General features: G+C 51.7%; 2 protein-coding genes and 1 long non-coding RNA gene across 3 annotated transcripts; 2 read left to right on the forward strand and 1 right to left on the reverse strand.

Annotated features, from left to right (window-relative positions):
* Nucleotides 1-329: 329 nt before the first annotated feature.
* Nucleotides 330-4,651, forward strand: LOC135968648 (uncharacterized). The gene is made up of 2 exons (XR_010583555.2): nt 330-2,315; nt 4,427-4,651. It is a non-coding gene; the product is annotated as an uncharacterized lncRNA (long non-coding RNA).
* Nucleotides 4,652-6,040: 1,389 nt separating this feature from the next.
* Nucleotides 6,041-11,500, forward strand: TNFSF9 (TNF superfamily member 9). The gene is made up of 3 exons (XM_015440912.4): nt 6,041-6,316; nt 7,705-7,735; nt 9,855-11,500. The coding sequence occupies exons 1-3, from the start codon at nt 6,059-6,061 to the stop codon at nt 10,319-10,321; spliced, it is 756 nt and encodes a 251-aa protein (XP_015296398.3). The 5' UTR covers nt 6,041-6,058; the 3' UTR covers nt 10,322-11,500.
* Nucleotides 11,501-19,183: 7,683 nt separating this feature from the next.
* Nucleotides 19,184-22,679, reverse strand: LOC135968647 (LON peptidase N-terminal domain and RING finger protein 1-like). The gene is given in 5 exon segments (XM_065536301.2): nt 19,184-20,710; nt 20,712-21,454; nt 21,515-22,204; nt 22,207-22,354; nt 22,356-22,679. Coding segments are annotated over 5 exon segments (2,586 nt in total). The 5' UTR covers nt 22,626-22,679; the 3' UTR covers nt 19,184-19,975.
* Between the last annotated feature and the right edge of the window lie 542 nt (nt 22,680-23,221).

Raw genomic sequence — 23,221 nt, forward strand, 5'->3', positions numbered from 1 at the left:
GCCACTGCACTCCAGCCTGGGCGACAGGGTAAGACTCCATCCATCTCAAAAAAAAAAAGACAATACGGAATGAATGAGTGTGGCTGTGTGCCAGGCACACTTTATTTATGGACAGTAAATGGGAAATTCATATCATTTGCACGTGTCAGGAAATGTTATTTTTCTTTTTTTTTTTTTTTTTTTTTTTGAGACGGAGTCTCGCTCTGTAGCCCAGGCTGGAGTGCAGTGGCCGGATCTCAGCTCACTGCAAGCTCCGCCTCCCGGGTTCACGCCATTCTCCGGCCTCAGCCTCCCGAGTAGCTGGGACTACAGGCGCTGCCACCTTGCCCGGCTATTTTTTGTATTTCTTAGTAGAGACGGGGTTTCACCATGTTAGCCAGGATGGTCTCGATCTCCTGACCTCGTGATCCGCCCATCTCGGCCTCCCAAAGTGCTGGGATTACAGGCTTGAGCCACCACGCCCGGCAGGAAATGTTATTTTTCTTTTGATATTTTTCCAGACATTCAAAAACAAAAACAATTAAGTGAAAGAATCTTCATTTGCAAGGCTGCACAAAAACTGGCAGTGGGCCATATTCAGCTTTTGGCTGGAAGTTTGCTGATCCTGGCTCTAGAGTGCTCTTAACCTTTATGCTACAATTATTTCTCGTTTCCTTTTGTTTTGTTTTTGTTTTTGTTTTTAGAGGTAGCGTCTCACTCTGTCACCCAGGCTGGAGTGCAGTGGTGCGATCCTAGCTCACTGCAGCCTCAGCCTTCTGGGTTCAAGTGATCTTCCAACTCAGCCTCCTGAGTAGCTAGGACTACAGGCGTGAGCCACCATGTCCTGTGGCACCAGTATCTTTAAATCTTTTTAAAATTTATTAAATTTTATTTTTTTTTTGAGACAGAGTCTTTCTCTGTTGCCCAGGCTGGGGAGCAGTGGCGTGATCGTGGCTCATTGCAACCTCTGCCTCCCAGGTTCAAGTGATTCTCCTGCCTCAGCCTCCAGAGTAGCTGAGATTACAGGCTCGCACCACCACTTCCATCTAATTTTTGTATTTTTAGTAAAGGTGGGGTTTCACCATGTTGGCCAGGCTGGTCTCAAACTCCTGGCCTCAAGTGATCCGCTTGCCTCAGCCTCCCAATATGTGGGGATTACAGGCGTGAGCCATCGTGCCCGGCCTAGAGTGCGCTTAACCTTTATGTTATATTTCTTTCTCTTTTCCTTATTTATTTATTTTATTTATTTTTTTAAAGATAGGGTCTCGCTCTGTTGCCCAGCCTGGAGTGTAGTGGTGCAATCATAGCTCACTGCAGCCTTCACCTCCTGGACTCAAGCAGTCCTCCCACCTCAGCCTCCTGAGTAGCTGGGACTACAGGCATGAGGCACCATGCCCAGCAGCATCAGTATCTTTTAATCTTTATTCCTGGCCTGGTGCGGTGGCTCATGTGTGTAGTCCCACCACTTTGGGAGGCTGGGGCGAGCGGATCACTTGAGGTCAGGGGTTCAAGACCAACCTGGCCAACATGGAGAAACCTTGTCTCTACTAAAAGGAGGCAGAGGTTGCAGTGAGCCGAGATGGTGCCACTACACTGTAGCCTAGATGACAGAGCAAGACTGTCTCAAAAAAAGGAAAAAAAAAGTCTTTATTCCTGGTTGGTCAGTTTCCTTGGAGAGGAACCTTCTGCCTATCCATCTTCTGGATCCTGGATGCGGAGGGAGTAGAGGTAAGCGCTGAGGGCATGTGTGCGTCTTAATTTCACATTCACATTCCAGGTTCAATGAACACTCCTGTTTCCCACTACCCGCAATTTTTTTTCTCTTTCCAGAAACTCTGCCATTTCCCTTTCTCTCTCTCTCTCTTTTTTTTTTTTGAGACAGAGTTTCACTCTTGTCACCCAGGCTGGAGTGCAAAGGCATGATCTCCGCTCACTGCAACCTCCGCCTCCCGGGTTCAAGCAATTCTCCTGTCTCAGCCTCCCAAGTAGCTGGGATTACAGGTGTGTGCCACCACGCCTGGCTGATTTTTTTTTGTATTTTTAGTAGAGGCGGGGTTTCACCATGTTGACCAGGTTGGTCTTGAACTCCTGACCTCAGGTGATTCACTCACCTAGGCCTCCCAAAGTGTTGGGATTACAGGCATGAGCCACGGTGCCCAGCCCATTTTCCTTTCTGTTTTTTTTTTTTTTTTTTAAACGGAGTCTTGCTTTGTCGCCAGGCTGGAGTGCAGTGGTGCGATCTTGGCTTACTGCAATCTCCGCCTCCCGGGTTCCAGCAATTGTCCTGCTTCAGCCTCCCGAGTAGCTGGGACTACAGCGTGCGCCACCATGCTCAGGTAATTTTTTGTATTTTTTAGTAGAGATGGGGTTTCACCGTGTTAGCCAGGATAGTCTCAATCTCTTGACCTTGTGACCCACCCGCCTTGGCCTCCCAAAGTGCTGGGATTACAGTCGTGGGCCACTGCCCCCGGCCTTTCCTTTCTCTTAAGGAAAAAAAAAAACAAAACAAAACAAACAAAAAAAAACTGGACGCAGTGGCTCACACCTGTAATCCCAGTACTTTGGGAGGCCAGGGCAGGAGGATCCATTCAGCCCAGGAGTTAGAGATCAGCCTGGGCAACATGGAGAGACTCTGTCTCAATTAAAATATAAAATAAAATATCCTGTGTGCATTCACTTAGGAAAAAATGCAATAAAATAAAATAAAAAATAAAAAAGAATAAAAAAGGGCCTGGCGGCCCAGCAGCCCACCAAGGTAGCTCACGCCTATGATCCCAGCACTTTGTGAGGTCGAGATGAGCGGATCAGTTGAGCCAAGGAGGTGGACTGAGCAATATGGTGAAATCCCATCTCTTCAAATAATACTAAATTAGCTGAGCATCGTGGTGCGTGCCTATAGTCCTAGCTACTTGGGAGGCTGAGGTGGGAGGATTGCTTTAGCCTGGCGGTTGAGGTTGCTGTGAGCTGTGATTACCCACTGCCTGGGTGACAGTGTGAAACCCTGTCTCAAAAAAATAAAAATGATTTAGAAAGGGCCAGGTGAGGTGGCTGTTACCTGTAGTCCCAGCACTTTGGGAGTCTGTGGCGGGAGGGTCACTTAAGCCGAGGAGTTCGAGGCTACAATGAGCCGTGATGACAGCACTGCACTCCAGCCTGGACAACAGAGTGAGATGCTATTATTTTTGAGACAGAGTCTTGCTCTGTCACCGAGGCTGGAGTGCAGTGGTGCAATCTCGGCTCACTGCGACCTCCACCTCCCGGGTTCAAGTGATTCTCCCGCCTCAGCCTCCCAAGTAGTTGGAACTACAAGCATGCGCCACCACACCCAGCTAATTTTTGTAGTTTTTTTTTTTTTAGTAGAGACAGGGCTTCACCATGTTGCCCAGGCTGGTTTTGAACTCCTGAACTTAAGGGATCCACCCGCCTCAGACTCCCAAAGTGCTGGGATTACAGGCGTGAGCCACCAGGTTGGGCCGAGAACCTATCTTAAAACAAAAAATTCCTTCTCTGATTCTGTCTTATGGAAAGTGGAGAGGAGCTCATGTCCCTTCCGCATTTTTTTTTTTTTTTCTTTTTGAGATAAGAGTCTCACTTTGTCACCCAGGCTGGAGCGCAGTGGCACGATCTCCATCTCGGCTCACTGCAATCTCCGCCTCCCAGGTTCAAGCGATTCTCTTGCCTCAGGCTCCTGAGTAGCTGGGATTACAGGCACCTGCCATCACGCCTGGCTAATTTTAGTATTTTTAGTAGAGATGGGGTTTCACCATGTTGGTCAGGCTGGTCTTGAACTCCTGACCTCAGGTGATCCACCTGCCTCAGCCTCCCAAAGTGCTGGGATTACAGGTGTGAACCACCGTGCCCTGCCTTCTTCCGCAAATTTATCTATGGCAAACTTCTGTATTTTAGCCGCCATCCACCACGTTGTTCATGGTTGAGGGGATTCACCAACAAGTAAGTCTTGGGGGTGGTGGAAATCTAAGGAAACTCACCTTTCCATTCTGCTGGCTTGTAATTTTTTTTGGTTTACGAACAATTGCTTAAGTGTCACTACAGTGAAGTTTCAGGAGACAGTGAAAGCAGAGGCTGGTTCAGTTTGTCACCTTGACCCGGAAGGGATGGTATATAGGGAGACATGAGTGGTAAGAAGGTGTCTGGCAGTTGCAGGTCTGGGAAAAGAATGTTCCAGGCCCAGGAACAGCAGCTGCGAAGGAAAAACGTGGGCACAAGTGGCATTCTCAAACTTACGGGCCGTGAGAATCTTCTGGAGGACGCCCCCTCCAGAGAGTTTCCAGGTGCTAGAATTTGCATAGCTAATTGATAGTGGCCCTGTTGCTGGGTTGGGCCTCACACGTGGAGAACCCAAACCGTATATAGGAAGTGTTTAGCATTTGGTAATGTTCCTTCAACACTAGCCAGTATCATTATTGTTTTCTCTGTAATCCCCCAGGGAGGCCCAATACAGGATCAGACACAGTGCTGACATCGGAAGATACTTGTTTTGTTGCATGAGAAGTCTCCCTTATGACTGGGCACGGAATGCATGCCTGCACTCACAGCGCTGAGAGGCCAAGAGAGGAGCAACGCTTGAGTCCGGGAGTTTGAGACCGGCTGAGCAACATAGCAAGATCCTGTCTCTATAAAAAAGTAAAAAATTAAAAAAAATTGGTAGGCATGGTGGTATGTGCCTGTAGTTCCAGCTATTCAGGAGGCTAAGACAGGAGGATGGCTTGAACCCAGGATTGGAGGCTGCAGTGAGCTATGATCGTGCCACTGCACTCCAGCCTGGGCAACAGAGCTGGTATCTGAAAACAAAACAAGTCCCTTTATTTCATGGGCTGTTGACTCCTGCTAGCAGAGGGATAAAAGGTGTGGTCTACCTCCCATCTCCCGTGGGGCTGGGAGATGGGAAGGGAGTTGGCTAGTGTGGACCCACACTGGTCTGGGCAGACCAGGACTTCAACACCAACCAAGGGCTTTCCCCGGGTCACCTCCCTCTCCATCTAGGAGTACTTCCTCTTTTGGGGCTAAGTTTTCACTGCTTTTTGGCCCATCCTCCCAGCCCCGGATTGGCCGCCTCCAGCAGGCCAGAGCAGATGGGAAATGTGAGTTTCCTCCAACTGGCTCCACACTGTCTCTTTCTCGCAAGGGGAATTTCTCCACCTGGACTCTCCGAGCTTCTGCTTATAGGGTCCCGAGGGGCTCCTGCCGGGAAGCATCCAGTGGGTGGGTGGGGGCAGGCCAGGGAAGGCCCAGGGATCCTGGGGAAGGTGGGCAGGAGGGCTGAGCATGACACTCAGGGTTCCATTGGGGGGGTTGGGGCTTGGGGGCAGGTGCTCCAGGAGTGGGGGTGGTTGAGGCCTGGCTGAAGCCTGACCCTTCTTAGGAAGTGCTGGATGTGGGGGAACCTGGGGGAGTCCTAGTGATGGGAGGCTAGGGGGTGCTGAGAGGAGGGGAAGGAGACAGAGACTAACAAGGAAAAGGAGAGAGACAGGGAGAGATAGAGAGTCAGAGACAGAGGGAATCAGAGACAGAGAGAAACAGGCAGAGAGACAGAAAGAGTGAGAGCCAGAGACATACAGAGACAGGGAGAGACACAGAGACGCATAAAGAGAGGGAGCCAGAGGCAGAGACAGAGAGAGATAACAGAGCCAGAGATAGGGAGAGTCAGAGACAGAGAGAGTCAGAGACAGAGAGACAGAGATAGATAAAAGAGCCAGAGACAGGGAGAGAGAGAGAGAAAGACGTTAACGGGGAGACACACAGAGCAAAGGAGACTGAGTCAGCAAGAGACCCACAGAGATACCGGGAAAGAGCGGCAGAGAGGGAGAACCAGGGCAGTGGAGACCCAGCAGGCAGAAAAGAACCTGGGGCCGAGCTTGGAAGGCCGGAAACGCAAAGGAGAGCGAAAGGCGGAGAGAGATCCGAGTGGAGAAAATTTCGCAGAGTCACGGGGGCAAGGGGAAAGGCTCTGGGCTGGGAAGGGGCGTGGCCGCGGGCGGAGGGACGTGACAGCGGTACCCTTTTTGAAGTCTATAAAAGGCTGCGCGCTGTGTCTGCCGGCAGTCTCCGGTCGCCGGTCATGGAATGCGCCTCTGACGCTGCCCTGGACCCCGAGGCCCCGTGGCCTCCCGCGCCCCGCTCCCGCGCCTGCCGCCTGCTGCCTTGGGCTCTGGTGGCCGTGCTGCTGCTGCTCGTTGCCGCCTGCACCGTCTTCCTCGCCCGCCCCTGGGCCGTGTCCGGGGCTCACGCCTCGCCTGGCTCCGCGGCTAGCCCGAGACTCCGCGAGGGTCCCGAGCTTTCGCCCGACAATCCCGCCGGCCTCTTGGACCTGCGGCAGGTGAGACGTGCCCCGACCCTCGGTAGCTGGTCTCGCGGGAGACCCCTACCGTCCCTGTGGGACTCCCTTCTCCCTCCCGCACCCCCAGGGACACCTGTTCTACACTCCCGGCCTGGGAGAGGAGACTCACGGGGGCTCCCTTTCTCCATCTAGCACCGAGGCGGGGCGAGGGGGCACACCTTTCATCGCTCACCCCTACGAGACCTCATCAGTACCCCAGGCCGGGGGCGGGGAGGAGACTGCCCAACAGTTCTTTTTGGACCCCCCAAGGGTCTCCTTCTTCTAGCCCGGGGGGCGCCCCTTTTATCCTGCGCCCGCTAGGAGACCCTATCTGTATCCCGCACGGGGGAGAGGGGACCCCGACAAGTTCTTTTTGGACCTCTAAGGGCTCTCCTTCTCCGTCTTGCACGGGAGAGCACCCCTTTCATTCCACATCCCCACGAGACCCCATCAGCACCCCAGGCCAAGAGGAGGAGACCCCCACCGTCCTCAACCCCCCAAGGACATGTCTTCTGCACCCCGGGTCGGAGAAAGGCTGGCTTCTCTCCTCCATGTGGCACTGGGTGGGGGCACCCCTCTTCATTCCGCATTCCCAAGGCACCCCATCTGCACCCTGGAAGGGAGACCCTCCGCGGTTCTCCAACCCTCGATAGCCTCCTTTCTCTATGTAGGACTTAGGACGGAGAGGGCACCTCTTTTTACGCGGCAACCTCACAAGATCCGCATCCCTGCGGGGGAAACTTTTCCATCCGCGATCCGAGGGGGGCACTTCCTCTTTATCTGGGACCACCAGGGAGACCCCCAGTTCCTTTGCTAACTCCCAAAGAGCCTTATCCCCAACCGTTGAGGTATCCCCCTCTCCCTTGCAAGACCCCCAGGGGAATCCCCGCAAGGGGCCTGGAAAGAAGAGGGATCTATTTTCCCTCCTGAAATCTCGGAGGTCTGTCCTTGGGGCAGGTTGAGCCACCAGTTTCTTGTGTGTGTGTGTGTGTGTGTTTGTGTGTGTGTTTGTGTGTGTTCGTGTGTGTGTGTTCCTGTGTGTGTGTGGTGTGTGTGTTCGTGTGTTTGTGTTTGTGGTATGTTTGTGTGTTTGTGTTTGTGGTGTGTTTGTGTGTGTTCGTGTTTGTGTGTGTTCGTGTGTGTGTTTGTGGTGTGTTTGTGTGTGTTCGTGTGTGTGTGTGTGTGTTCGTGTGTTTGTGGTGTGTTTGTGTGTGTTTGTGTGTGTATTCGTGTGTGTGTTCTCAGTGTTCTTTAGTTGGAAGTGAAGGGAAGCGTAGGCTTCAGGTCTGCACAGACCCTGGGGACCCTGACAACTGAAGTGAGTGGAGACAGAACCTCCATTTTCTCGGGGAACCCCCATCCACCTTCGTTCTTTCCACTTTTAACAGGGCATGTTTGCGCAGCTGGTGGCCCAAAATGGTGAGTGTCCTGCGCCACTTCCGGTCCCTGGCCCCTCCTGGGGATACTAAGAAGGGGGAACACCTGGAGAATGGGGCTCTGCCGCCCACCCGCTCTGACCCTCGACCGCTGCCTTCTCTGAAAGCTGCCACTTCACCTCTTTGAACGCCACCGATCCCTCTTTCGTCCCTCTTTCTGACTTGCCCTGACTCTCTGGATACCATGGCCTCCCCATCAGACCCCCATCTGGGCCCACCTGGGACCCCTGCCCTCTCAGAGTTGGGGCTTGACATCCCCAACCCCCAGCCTGGTTTTGTGTCTCTGGCCTCCTTCTTTTTGAAATCTTCCTCCCTGTTGCTTTTCTTCCCTCTTTCCTGCCCCTTCCCCACTCCCCCAGCCTCTCTTCCCCACCTCTTCTCCTCCCCCAGAGCCTCCTCCCTACTCCCATTCTCTCCCCCATCCCCAGGCCCTCCTCCTCTCCCCTTCCCCTCCCCTAGACCCTCCTCCCTGTCTCTTACCCTACCCCTTCCCCAAACCCTCCTCCCCAACGCCATCCTCTCCCTGTTTCCAAGACCCTCCTCCCCACACCTTCGCTCTCCGTCGAGAGACTCCCTTCCCTTCCCGTTGGAGACCTCTTCCCCCTTCCCCTCCCATTCTAGAGACCCCCTTCTCCCTTCCCCTCCCATTCTAGAGACCCCCTTCTCCCTTCCCCTCCCATTCTAGAGACCCCCTTCTCCCTTCCCCTCCCATTCTAGAGACCCCCTTCCCCCTTCCCCTCCTATTCTAGAGACCCCCTTCCCCCTTCCCCTCCCATTCTAGAGACCCCCTTCCCCCTTCCCCTCCCATTCTAGAGACCCCCTTCTCCCTTCCCCTCCCATTCTAGAGACCCCCTTCTCCCTTCCCCTCCCATTCTAGAGACCCCCTTCTCCCTTCCCCTCCCATTCTAGAGACCCCCTTCTCCCTTCCCCTCCCATTCTAGAGACCCTCTTCCCCCTTCCCCTCCCATTCTAGAGACCCCCTTCCCCCTTCCCCTCCCATTCTAGAGACCCCCTTCTCCCTTCCCCTCCCATTCTAGAGACCCCCTTCTCCCTTCCCCTCTCCCTCCAGAGACCCCTCCCCCTTCTCCTCCCCTCCAGAGACCCCTTCCCCCTTCTCCCTCTCCAGGGACCCCACCCCCCTTCTTTCCCCCCTGCAGAGACCCCATCCCTCCCCCTCCAGAGACCTCTTCCCCCTTCCCTCCAGAGACCCCATCCCCGTTCCCTCCCCACTCCAGAGTTCCCCTTCCCCTCTTTCCCTCCCCCTGCCCAATACTCCTCCCTACCCCTTCCCCTCGCAGTCGAGAGACCCCCTCCCTGCCATCTTCTCTCCTTGGTGCTTCCTTCTCCCTAACCCCTCCTCCGCCCCTTCCTCCTCCCGTTTCCTTTCTTTGAAGTCCTCTCTTACTAGGTCCTCTGTCCACCCGTCTCAAAGTTCCCTTGATTCCCTGATGGATCCTTCCTCTAAAACTTCCCCCTTTCCTAACGACCTTCCCTCTCCCTCCCAGCTCCCTCCCAGCCTCCCTCTCCACCTCTCCTCTCCCCTTTCCTGCCTTCTCTCCCTTCTCCCCCATCTCCATTCTGTCTGGAATCTGCTGCTCCCTCCAACCCCCTCACTGCCCTCTCCAGGAGTCCCCTTACCCCTCCCCGAGGCCTCTTCCAGCCAGACTCGCCCGGCCTTTTGCTTTTCACCCCGTCCTCCTCTTCCTGAAAGTCTCCCCCTGCAGCCGCATCGCTCCTTCCCCACCCAGCCTCCTGGAGTTCTGCCCTGTCCTGACTCTTGGCCTTCCCCCTGGATTCCCTTCCTCTGTTCTATCCCCTTCTTTCCCTTCCCCAGCCCTACCCCCGCTCAAAGTCCAGTCCCCTACGACCTCAGTCTCCTTCAATCAGCGGCCCCCCACCCTCAGCTCCTCCCCCCACGCTCCCCTGCCCCACTCCCCACCCCACAATTCCCCGTTTCCCTCCCCCGTCCCCCCCCACCCCGCCTCCCCTCGACCCCCCTCACCCTTTCATTTCTCCCAGAGCTGCGCTGTCCTGCTCCGTGGCCACGCCCAGTTGTGTTGGGACAAGCTCAGCGAAACTAAGTGCATCCTATCCTCCCACAGTTCTGCTGACCGATGGGCCCCTGAGCTGGTACAGCGACCCAGGCCTGGCAGGCGTGTCTCTGGCGGAGGGCCTGAGCTACAAGGAGGACACAAAGGAGCTGGTGGTGGCCAAGGCTGGCGTCTACTACGTCTTCCTGCAACTAGAGCTGCAGCGCGTGGTGGCCGGCGAGGGCTCAGGCTCCGTTTCGCTTGCGCTGCACCTGCAGCCACTGCGCTCTGCTGCTGGGGCTGCCGCCCTGGCTTTGACTGTGGACCTGCCATCCGCCTCCTCCGAGGCTCGGAACTCGGCCTTCGGTTTCCAGGGCCGCCTGCTGCACCTGGGTGCTGGCCAGCGCCTGGGTGTCCATCTGCACACTGAGGCCAGGGCATGCCATGCCTGGCAGCTTACCCAGGGCGCCACAGTCTTGGGGCTCTTCCGGGTGACCCCCGAAGTCCCAGCCGGACTCCCCTCACCGAGGTCTGAATAATGCCCAGCCTGGGTGCAGCCCACCTGGACAGAGACTGAACCCTACTCCATCCTTCATGGAGACCCCTGGTGCTGGGTCCCTGGTAATTTCTCTACCTCAAGGGGCTTGGCAGGGACCCCTGCTGCTGACCTCCCCTTGAGGACTCTCCTCACCCACTCCTTCCTCAAGTTGGACCTTGATATTTATTCTGAGCCTGAGCTCAGATAATGTATTATATATATTATCTATATATCTATATATATATCTATATATCTATTTAAAGAGGTTCCTGAGTTTGTGGAATGGGCTTTTTTAGGGGAGTTGTTTGGGGGGGTGGGTCTTCCATCCTGCCGAGGCTAGTCTTGAACTCCTGGACTTAGACGATCCTCCTGCCTCAGCCTCCCAAGCAACTGGGATTCATCCTTTCTATTAATTCATTGTACTTATTTGCTTATTTGTGTGTATTGAGCATCTGTAATGTGCCAGCATTGTGCCAGGGCTAGGGGGCTAGAGAAACATCCAGAAACAGACTGAAAGAAAATCTGAGTTATGGTAATGTGTGAGGAATTTAAAGACTCATCTCCAGCCTCCACCTCCTGTGTGATACTTGGGGACTAGCTTTTTTCTTTCTTTTTTTTTTTTTTGAGACGGAGTCTCGCTGTGTCTCCCAGGCTGGAGTGCAGTGGCGTGATCTCGGCTCACTGCAAGCTCCGCCTCCCGGGTTCACGCCATTCTCTCGCCTCAGCCTCCCAAGTAGCTGAGACTACAGGCGCCCGCCACCTCGCCCGGCTAGTTTTTTATATTTTTAGTAGAGATGGGGGTTTCACCATGTTAGCCAGGATAGTCTCGATCTCCTGACCTCGTGATCCACCCGCCTCGGCCTCCCAAAGTGCTGGGATTACAGGCTTGAGCCACCGCGCCCGGCCCTTTCTTTTTTTTTTTGAGATGGTCTTGTTCTGTTGACCAGACTGGAATGCAGCGGTGCAATCATGAGTCAATGCAGCCTCCAGCCTCGACCTCCCCAGGTTCGGGTGATCCTCCCATCTCAGCCTCTCGAGTAGCTGGGATCACAGGTGTGCGCCACCGCACTTGGCTAACTTTTTAATTTTTTTGCAGAGACAGGGAGGGTATCGCTATGTCTCCAAGGTTGTTTACATGCCAATACAATTTATAATAAACACTCATTTTTCCTCCCTCTGGGGAGTTGGTTGTTAACCATTTACCAGCACATCCTGTCCCTCTCTGCTCTACAGAGCTGGCCAGTTTCTTCAGCCCCATAATTTCCCCACCGTACAGATCTTTCACGACCACCCCTATAACTAGACGCATCCTCTGGCCCGCTAGGGTAGCCCTGTGACCCTGCAACCCAGGCCTTAACATGGGATTTGTGGGGAGAGAAGGATGGTCCCCCCAACTCTGGTTCGGGAGCCAGTGCCAAATCTGATTGGTCAAACCTGATTGGTCACCGTCTGTCTGGCTACAGGGTGGTTTGCCTGTTTTGAATAACACTCCTGGCAACAGGTGACTCAATTCCTTCGTCCCAGTTGATTGGGTCAGGTTGGACCTGTGACTCAAGCTGGGCCAATCGGATCTCCTCCCCAGGAATGTGGGTGGTCTGGGCCACAGAGGCTAGATAGTGGAGAGAAGGAAGTTGTGCAAAGACTCAGATGCGACCACAGAGTTACAGGAGCTACTTTGATTTCCTTCTTGCCTCTTGCTGGTGACATGGGTTGCCATTTTAATGGCAAAACTGCAATTACTTTTGCATCAACCTAATAGTTTTCTAGGGCTGCCATAAGAAGGTACCGTAAAATGGGTGGCTTAAAGCAAACGAGAGTTGTTATCGCTCGGTTCTGGAAGCCAGAGTCCAAAGTCAAGGTGTTGACAGGACCATGCTCATTCTAAAGACTCCAGGGGAGAGGACTTCCTTGCCTCCTCCTAGGTTCTGGTGGTTACCAGCAATCCTCTAATCTCTGCCTCTGTTGGTCACATGGCTGTGTTCTTTCTGTGTGACTCCATCTCTCTCTCTTCTTCCTCTTTTTTTCTTTTTTTTTCTTTTTTTTTTTTTTGAGACGGAGTCTCACTCTGTCCCCATTGCTGGAGTGCAGTGGCCGGATCTCAGCTCACTGCAAGCTCTGCCTCCCGGGTTCAGGCCATTCTCCTGCCTCAGCCTCCCGAGTAGCTGGGACTACAGGCGCCCGCCACCTCGCCTGGCTAGTTTTTTTGTATTTTTTAGTAGAGACGGGGTTTCACTGTGTTAGCCAGGATGGTCTCGATCTCCTGACCTCGTGATCCGCCCATCTCGGCCTCCCAAAGTGCTGGGATTACAGGCTTGAGCCACCGCGCCTGGCTCTTTTTTTTGGATAGAGTCTCATCTGTCGCCCAGGCTGGTGTGTAGTGGTGCAGTCTTGGCTCACTGCAACCTCTGCCTCTTGGGTTTAAGTGATTCTCCTGCCTCAGCCTCCTGAGTAGCTGGGATTACAGGAGCAGGCCACCACTCCTGGCTATTTTTTTTGTATTTTTTGTGGAGGGTTTTGCCATGTTGGCCAGGCTGGCCTCGTACTCCTGACTTCAAGTGATCCGCCCGCCTTGGCCTCCCAAAGTGCTGGGATTACAAGCGTGAGTCACCTTACCCAGCCCCCTTGGGGTTCTGAGCTCCCCTAAGCTAAAATCAAGGTGACTGAAGGTTTGCATTTCTTCTGGAGGCTCTAGAGGAGAATTGCTTTCCTTGTTTTCCCGGCATCTAGAGGCTTTGTTTTTAATTTAATTTAATTCTATTTTGTAGAGACAGGGGTCTCCTCATGTTGCCCAGGCTGGTCTTGGACTCCTGACCTCAAGGGATCCTCCTGTCTTGGCCTCCCAAAGTGCTGGGATTACAGGCGTAAGCCACCACACCTGGAAGCTGATGGTTTTAAAGTGTGGCACTTCCCTGCTTGCTCTTTCCTTCTTGCTGCCTTGTAAGATGTGCCTTGCCTCCCCTTCATTTTCCTCCGTGATTGTAAGTTTCCTGAGGCCTCCCCAGCCATGTGGAACTGTGAGTCCATTAAACCTCTTTTCTTTTTCTTTTTTTTTTGAGGCAGAGTCTCACTCTGTCACCCAGGCTGGAGTGGAGAGGCACTATCTTGGCTCACTACAAGCTCCGCCTCCCGAGTTCACACCATTCTCCTGCCTCAGCCTCCCGAGTAGCTGGGACTACAGGTGCCTGCCACCACGCCTGGCTAAGTTTTGTATTTTTAGTACAGACGGGGTTTCACTGTGTTAGCCAGGATGGTCTTGATCTCCTGACCTTGAGATCTGCCTGCCTCGGCCTGCCAAAGTGCTGGACAGGCATGAGTGACTGCGCCCAGTCAAACCTCTTTTCTTTATAAATTACCCAGTCTCAGGTAGTTCTTTATAGCAGTGTGAAAACAGACTAATACAGTCATACCCAGGAAGGGCAAAAATAGTGAGAGGCCACTGTTCAACTCAGCCTAGTATCAAGTGTTGAGGACCATGGAATGTCTGGTGTGTTCCCATGAATTTTCTTCTGGGGTGGATTTTGTTCCAAATTTGTAGCCAAATAACCTCTAAGACAAGAACCCCTAAGCATGCAGGCCTCCAGGTCCCTCACTGTCCCCTTGGGTGGCTTTGGCATTCAAATGATTGCCCTGCTTTTGGGGTTATGTGGGGCCTGGGTGTGCCTCACAGCAGGGATGCTTGGACCCCATAATGTTCTAGGATGTTCCCAAGACCCAAGACTATGCATGCAGCTGAAATTCTACAGTAGTAGCAATAACCACAGATGCATTTATTGATGTTTACTAGTCCCAGGCATTATGCATTTATTGCATCTGCAAAAATGCTATTTCCAAATAAGGTCATATTCTGAAATTTTAGGAAAGACATGAATTTTGTGGGGACACTCTTCAACTCACTATTCAACCCAGGTGCATTTACTTTATTTTTTTGTTTTTGAGACAGAATTTCCCTCTGTCACCCAGGCTGGAGTACAGTGGCACGATCTTGGCTCACTGCAACCTCCACCTCCTGGGTTCAAGCGATTCTTCTGCCTTAGCCTCCTTAGTAGCTGGGATTACAGGTGCCCACCACCACGCCCAGCTAATTTTTGTATATTTAGTAGAGGAGGGATTATGCCATGTTGGCCAGGCTGGTCTTGAACTCCTGACCTCAAGTGATCCTCCCGCCTTGGCCTCCCAAAGTCCTGGGATTACAGGTGTGAGCCACTGCGCCCAGCCCAGATGCATTTATTAATGTTTACTCGTCCCAGGCACTAATTACCTTATGACGACCCCTGTGTGAAGCTGCTATTCTATAATTATTCCCATTTTATAGACAAGGAAACTGAAGCCCAGGGAAGTGGGCTTAACACCACACAGTCCCAGTAACAGGCAGAGTGGTTGACAATGTGAGTTCTAGAGATGGACTTCCTGGAACCCTGGATCTTTTCCAAGTAACCCCATGGAATATGCAAGAGGGTAGCGTGTTTGAATTATGCTCCTTCCACCCTCAAATTCACATGTTGAAGTCTTAACTCCCAGAACTGCAGAATAAATAAAATTATTTATTTTTTTATTTTTTGTTCTAACATGATCTGTGTTTTGTTTTGTTTTGTTTTGTTTTTGAGACAGGGTCTTGCTCTGTCACCCAGGCTGGAGAGCAGTGGTATGATCACAGTTCACTGCACCCTCAACCTCCCAGGCTCAAGTGATCCTCCCACCTAAGCCTCTGAGTAGCTGGCGCTACTGGTGTGCACTACCAAGCCTGGCTAATTTTGTTTATTTTTATTTTTATTATTATTTTTAAATTTATCGTTATTATTATTATTGTTTTTCGAGATGGAGTCTTGGTCTGTCACCAGGCTGGAGTGCGGTGGCACGATCTCGGCTCACTGAAACCTCTGCCTCCTGGGTTCAAGCAATTCTCCTGCCTCAGCCTCCTGAGTAGCTGGGATTACAGGTGCCCGCCACCAAACCCGGCTAATTTTTGTATTTTTAGTACAGATGGGGTTTCACGATGTTGGCAGTATGGTCTCCAACTCTTGACCTCATGATCTGCCCACCTCAACCTCCCAAAGTGTTGGGATTACAGGTGTGAGCCACTGTGCCTGGCAATTTTATTTGTTTTTTTGTAGAGACGAGGTCTTGCTATGTTGCCTCGGCTGGTCTCAAACTCCCGGGCTTGAGTTATCCTCCCGACTCTATAAGAATTAAAGAAAGAGGAAAGAAACAGGAAAGGTGGCTTAACAGTCAAGCCACCCTTCTCTCTTATTTTCAGAGAAAATAAACCTGAGAGGGGCTTCTGGCTGAGTTAGGTCAGAGGCACACTCTCTTACAGACTAGGAGTTTTTAGAGATTTATCAGAAGCTTGGCCTGCTTCTGTGTTTCTTTCTTTCTTCTTTTTTTCTTAGTTGAAGTCTCGCTCTATTGCCCAGGCTGGAGTGTGGTGGCACAATCTCGGATCACTGGAACCTCTACCTCCCCGTGCCCAGCCCTGTGTTTCTTTGTTGTGCTTATCTAGGAGGGAGAGTTGCATGTCTGTCCCCATGCACCTTCCTGCAGCTGCAGGCATTGCCCGCCGAGTCTGCCTTTAGCTTCCCCATGTTAGTGCATCTGAAGGGAAAGGAATGTGTTTATTAAGTAAGACCCCACTGTTTTACTGGGGCCCATTGATTGAGGGTGAAGTTTGGCAGTTACCCAAGAGACTTCCTCCTCGCCTCCCGCTGTGTCTGAGCTGCCTTATCTGTGTTTTACTGTCTGATCTTTCTGGCTGCTTGTAGTTAGAAGAGAAGTGATTTTCTTGAAATGCATGAGGCTAGAAAGGGAGCTGGAGGTCAGGTGCAGTGGCTCACGCCTGTAATCCCAGCACTTTGGGAGGCCGAGGCAGGTGAATTACTTGAGGTCAGGCGTTTGAGACCAGCCTGGCCAACATGGCAAAATGCTGTCTCTACTAAAAACACAAAAGTTAGCTGGACGCACTGGCATGCACCTGTAATCCCAGCTACTCAGGAGGCTGATGCAGGAGAATCGTTTGAATCCGGGAGGTGGAGGTTGCAGTGAGCCAAGATCACACCATTGCACTCCAGCCTGGGCGACAAGAGTGAAATCCTGTCTCAAAAAAAAAAAAAGAAAGAAAGAAAGGGAGCTGGAACTTGAAGTGGCGGGATTTGTCTGAGATGACGATGCTCTGACTCTGTCAGCCTTGGCCTCCCAAAGTGCTGGGATTACAGACATGAGTCACCGCACCTGGCCCACAAACAATTATAAATAAAGCTTAACTCTTATGTAAAGACCTGACAATGCATACAATGGTCCTCTGTTGATTTGGAAGCAGGGACAGTTTTCTATTACAGTCTGTTGATTGTATTGTATAATTGTTAAGGGAAAAAAGGAAAATTATATTTCTGTTTTTTGTTTGTTTTGAGACGGAGTCTCGCTCTGTCACCCAGGTTGGAGTGCAGTGGTGTGATCTCAGTTCACTGCGACCTCCACCTCCCTGGTTCACAAATGATTCTCCTGCCTCAGCCTCTTGAGTGGCTGGGGTTACGACACACACCACTACACCCAGCTAATTTTTGCATTTTTAGCAGAGACAGGGTTTGTTGGTCAGGCTGGTCTCTAACTTCTGGGCTCAAGTGATCCACCCACTTCAGCCTCCCAAAGTGCTGGGATTACAGGCATGAGCCACCAAGTCCGCCCTCCCCAGTATTTCTTATTGGAACTGTTTTTCTTGTTTGAGGCTTCTTTTCCACACCCTGAATCTACAATGACCCAACCACAAATTCGGGAACCTTGCTTCTGAGGCCCATTCTCTGATGAGTAAGTTTAGTCCCAAATGGGGAAAGTACCTAAGTTTCAGCCTTTTCAGCCTGACTGCATCTGTTTAGAGATAGGGTCTTACAGGGGTGATCACGTTAAAGTGAGGTCATTAGGGTAATCCCTGATCTAATATGACTGATGTTCTTATAAAATGGGGGCTTTGGCTAGATGTGGTAGGGTGGCTCATGCCTGTAATTCCAGCACTTTGGGAGGCCGAGTCACGTGGATTGCTTGAGCCCAGGGGCTTGAGACCAGTCATGGGCAACATAGCAAGACCCTGTCTCTACAAAAAATACAAAAATTAGCTGGGTGTGGTGGTGCACACCTGTAGTCCCAGCTGCTAGGGAGGCTGAGGTGGGAGATCACTTGAACCTTGAGGTCAAGGCTGCAGTGAGCTATGATTACCACTGCAATCCACCCTGTGTGACACAACAAGATCCTGTCTCCAAAAAAAGTGGGGATGAGGGGTGGAATTTGGACGCCGACACACACAGGGAGAGCAGCATGTACAGAAGAAAATGGCATCTGTGGCCAGGCCCCAGTAGCTGACGCCTGTAATCCCAGCACTTTGGTGGATCACTTGAGATCAGGAGTTTGAGATCAGTCTGGCCCATATAGTGAAACCTCGTCTCTACTAAAAATACAAACGTTAACCGGGTGTGGAGGCGTGCACCTGTCATCCTGGCTACTCCATCTCAAAAAAACAAAAAAAAAAAAAACAAAAAAAAAAAGAAGAAAATGTCATCTATAAGCCAAGGAGAGAGGCCTGGAACACAGCCTTCCCTTACAGCCCTCAGACGGAACCTTATCTGCCAATGCCTTGATTTTGGACTTCCAGCCTCCAGAACTGTTAGACAATAAATTTCTGCTGTTGAAGCCCCCAGTATGAGCTACTTTGTTATAACAGCCATATCAATTAAAAAAGAGAATTAAAGGAGTTGATAATTTTTTTTTTTTTTTTTTTGAGACGGAGTCTCGCTCTGTCGCCCAGGCTGGAGTGCAGTGGCGCGATCTCGGCTCACTGCAAGCTCCGCCTCCCGGGTTCACGCCATTCTCCTGCCTCAGCCTCCCGAGTAGCTGGGACTACAGGCGCCCACAACCGCGCCCGGCTAATTTTTTGTATTTTTAGTAGAGACGGGGTTTCACCGTGGTCTCGATCTCCTGACCTTGTGATCCGCCCGCCTCGGCCTCCCAAAGTGCTGGGATTACAGGCGTGGGCCACCGCGCCCGGCTTTTTTTTTCTTTTGAGATGGAGTCTCGCTCTGTCACCCAAGTGGAGTACAATGGCACCATCTCAGCTCACTGCAACCTCCGCCTCCCAGGCTCAAGTGATTCTCCTGCCTTAGCCTCTCGAGTAGCTGGAGCTACGGGCACATGCTAGCATGTCCAGCTGATTTTTGTATTTTTAGCAGAGATGGGGTTTTGCCATGGTGGCCAGGCTGGTCTCAAACTGCTGACCTCAAGTGACCCACCCGCCTCGGCCTCCCAAAGTGCAGGGATTACAGGCGTGAGCCACCGCACCCAGCCAGGAGTTGATAATTTAATACACTTTCAATGCACAGTGTCTGGCTCCTGGTTAGCAATTATTAAGGACACTCAAATGGACAGAAACGATGTTACAGAAACACAGTGGAACAATAGAGGGGTTGCGGCCAGGCACAGTGGCTCATGCCTGTAATCCCAGCACTTTGGGAGGCTGAGGCGGGTGGATCACGAGGTCAGGAGTTTGAGACCAGCCTGGCCAACATGGTGAAACCCCGCCTCTACTAAAAATACAAAAATTAGCTGGGCGTGGTGGTGGGCACCTGTAATCCCAGCTACCTAGAGGCTGAGACAGGAGAATTGCTTGAACCTGGGAGGAGGAGCTTGCAATGAGCTGAGATCGCGCCACTGCCCTCCAGCCTGGGTGAAACAGCGAGACTCTGTCTCAAAACAAACAAACAAACAAACAAACAAAAAAGGTTTGATTCAAAACTGGCAAGCAAGGCCAATAATAGAGAGAGTAAAAATACTATGAGAGATAGTGAAATAAGAGATAGTGAAAATACCATGAGAGATAGTGAAATAAGATAGTGAAAATACTGTACGTTGAACAGGACGCGTTGAGAGATATGACTAAGACAACACAAAGGCACATTTCTCAAGCAGTGACACACAGGTTTACAGATGACATCATACAACGACAGATGTGGGTATTAGAAAGAAGCAACAGCTCACAGAAGAGCCTTGCCGTGACACAGCTGTGATGTTACAGAGATATCCTCAAGCTGGGCATGGTGGTACATACCTGTGGCTCCAGCTACTTGGGAGGCCGAGGCGGGAGGATCTCTTGAGCCCAGGAGGTCGAGGCTGCAGTGAGCTGTGATCACACCATTGCACTCTAGCCTGGGCGACAGAGAGACACCCTGTCTTTAAAAAAAGAACCGTCGGCCGGGCGCGGTGACTCAAGCCTGTAATCCCAGCACTTTGGGAGGCCGAGACAGGTGGATCACAAGGTCAGGAGATCGAGACCATCCTGGCTAACACGGTGAAACCCCGTCTCTACTAAAAAAAAAATACAAAAAACTAGCCGGGCGAGGTGGCGGGTGCCTGTAGTCCCAGCTACTCGGGAGGCTGAGGCAGGAGAATGGCGTAAACCTGGGAGGCGGAGCTTGCAGTGAGCTGAGATCCGGCCACTGCACTCCAGCCTGGGCAACAAAGCGAGACTCCGTCTCAAAAAAAAAAAAAAAAAAGAACCCTCTTGCCAAGAAGGGAGTTACAAAGTCATAATTTCATAAAAGCAATTATGCAAGGATGGGATATTGTAAACCAACCACTCAAGCCTGTAATCCCAGCACTTTGGGAGGCTGAGACGGGCGGATCACGAGGTCAGGAGATCGAGACCATCCTGGATAACACGGTGAAACCCCGTCTCTACTAAGAAATACAAAAAACTAGCCGGGCGAGGTGGCGGGCGCCTGTAGTCCCAGCTACTCTGGAGGCTGAGGCCGGAGAATGGCGTGAACCCGGGAGGCGGAGCTTGCAGTGAGCTGAGATCCGGCCACTGCACTCCAGCCTGGGCTACAGAGCGAGACTCCATCTCAAAAAAAAAAAAAAAAAAAAAAAAAAAAAAAGAAAAATAGGTCAGTATATGCTGTATCTTTGTCAACCGTTCTTTCAAAGACTTCATTGACAAAACTGACAGCTGGTATCGTGGATCTACAGGGAGAACTGCAAGAAGCCACCAACACCATGTGGGTCCATTAGGGATTGCCTGAAGGTTTTTCTCCCTCTCGGGCATTGATCCAAAGTGCTGAAGAATTTGGCTTCGAAATCTGTCTCTTAAATTCTGAAACCAGCTGCAGGCTTGAGAGTAAACCAAATCATGAAGCTCTCTGAGATTCTTACTCTCATCTTCATTCTCAACCTTAACATCTTCCAGATATTCAATGTCGGCAGTGCAATATCCATCTTTCATTCCTCTTTTTAAAACCCTAAACCGCTTTCCTCCAACTGTATCAACCACAGACCTTCCGTCAGGTAAGAAATGCACGTTTCTCATTTGCAACATACAACCATAATCTGCAAAACTATTTTGTGTATCACTGACACACAATGCCAAACCGTTTGGTTCCAGTCTGTATACTTCTTCGAATCATCAATCTATATCTTGGCTCAAATACACGGAGAGGGCAAGGCACAGTGGGGTAGGCCATAGTACAAACAAATATTGGAACATTCTTGGTCACGTGTGAGAGTTCAGCAGTTTCTTCATCATATATTTTTTTTCTCTCAGACAGTTCATCAGGCAGATACTTCACTATTAATTCTTGCAACAGCTGTGTGACACAGTACCTCCTATCTGCTAGATACTCTTTTAAGCTTTCTTTGCAAAGAGGACAATGTGGTGCATGATCTAAACAATGCTCAAGACAATTCTTACAGAATAAATGTCCGCAAGGGGTTGTTACTGGCTCAAAAAACCACCTCACGCAGACAGAACATTCGAAATCCGAGACATCGATTCATTCTTCTGGAATATCACCATAAGCTAAGGAAAACATACAGACTTCATTGGGAGTTTCTCCTTGTTTTTTAAGCTTATTTCTTCCACCTTCATTTACAATCACATCCTGTTCTAAAAGAGACAACTTTCTTTTCAGCAGAACACCTTTTTCTTGAACAGACAGAACAGGTTCTGAGGACACTCTTTTTAAACGGTCCTCTCTGGCAGGCGTTTCTGTTGAATGTATAGACTGTGCTGACTGAGCACGGTTTAAGCTTCCTTTGACGGGCTCTGAAGTGACCTCTGGTATTTCTTCACTCTGCTTTGGGCTAGGCTCACTGGGAGACTGAGACTCTTCCATCACTGAAGGAAAATCAAAAGGTCTGTTTTTAGTCTGCTTTGGGCTAGGCTCACTGGGAGACTGAGACTCTTCCATCACTGAAGGAAAATCAAAAGGTCTGTTTTTAGTACACGGTAATGAATTCCAGGAAGATTCCTTCAGGCCTTCTCTTAAGGTTTCAGGTAATAATAAATCACATAAAATCTTTTGCACTTGCAGCTTTGCAGGTGCAACATCTTCATCAAGGGCTAAGCACTGAAGACAGAGTTGTAAGGCATCACCCAAAAAACCAGCATCATAGAGTACTTTTCCTTTCCTGAAGTAAGCCTCAGGCCAATCTGGAAGTTGAAAAAGAACTGCATTGAAATCTTCTATGGCTGCTTTAAACTCTTGGAGACCAGCATATGATTCCGCTCTGTACATTTTTACAATCAAGTCACTGGGCTCTGCTCGCAGCGCCTCGCAGGCGGCGGCCAAGGCCTCCCGGTAGCGCCCCTGGTGCAGCAGCTCCCCGAGTCTGCCGGCCGCCCGGGGCCGCTCGCGCTGGCCCGGGAACCACTTCTCCGCCAGGTGGTTGAGGACGACGCTGGTTCTGAAGTCTGAGGCGGCGATGGCGGCCGCCAGAGGCGGCGGCCGCGGGGCGGTCCCTTCAGCATCAGTGGCACTGGCGGTGGGGGGCGGCAGCCGATCCCGGCAGAGGCGGCAGCGGGCCCGGAGTTCCCTCCGCAGGCAGCGGCGGCAGTAGCTGTGGCCACAAGGCACGGCACTGGCTCGCTCAGGAAGCCCCGGCAGCCCAGGCAGCCCCGGCAGCCCAGGCATCTGAAGACCCCGCAGGCGCCGCCGTCCGCGCCCGCAGCCGGGGCCGCGCTCCAGCTCAGCCCGTGGCGGAGCCGGTAGTTGAACACCAGGCAGTCCCACCAGGGCGCCCAGGCACTCGGGCCTGGCCGGGGCCCCGCGGCGCAGCGCCGCCGCGAACGCCTCCGGCGCGCCCTTCAGGTGGCCGCCCAGCGCCAGCAGCTCCCCCCGGCGGAGCAGCAGGTCCCAGCGCTCCGACTCCGCGGGCGCGCGCTTCAGCCGAAGGCCGCTGCCGCCGCCCACTTCCCAGAACCGGCCTCCGCCCTGCGGCGCCGGGGCCACCTCCCGACTCCTTCCCGGGGGACTCCTCGCCACAGCCGGAGAGGACATGGCCCGCGGAGGGCTGAGCTGCCGCCGCCCGCCGCCACGGTCCCGGAGCCTCCCGGGCGCGCGGCTCCGCACGCGGCCCCTACAAAGGTATTTATTATCACTGAACTGAATCCTTAATAATGTAAAAAAAAAAAAAAAAAAAAAGGTAAACCATATATACACATTTTACACATATAATTTAAAATTATATTTATATATAATTTACATACATGGTATATTGATATACCTAAAGCTAGAAAAATGTTAATCTCCCAAGCAGAAACTTGCCTTTGTCATAAGTACTTTGGCAGTCGAACTTGACTGTGCCCATGTAATTGTTTTGATGGTCTTTATTCATGGCATAACCTGCAATGAAACAGGGACGTTTACATCAATCAAGTATGCTTGATTATGGAGGGATGTCCTAGGAGCCCCCAGAGGGGATAATCCGTGCTACACACATCGTACTACCTTTCCAAATTCTAATTTTTTTTTTTTTTTGAGACAGAGTCTTGCTCTGTCACCCAGGCTGGAGTGCAATGGTGCAATCTCAGCTCGTTGCGACCTCCGCCTCCCGGGTTCAAGAGATTCTCCTGCTTCAGTCTTCCAAGTAGCTG

Source organism: Macaca fascicularis, chromosome 19, assembly GCF_037993035.2.
Source record: "Macaca fascicularis isolate 582-1 chromosome 19, T2T-MFA8v1.1".
NCBI lineage: Eukaryota > Metazoa > Chordata > Mammalia > Primates > Cercopithecidae > Macaca > Macaca fascicularis.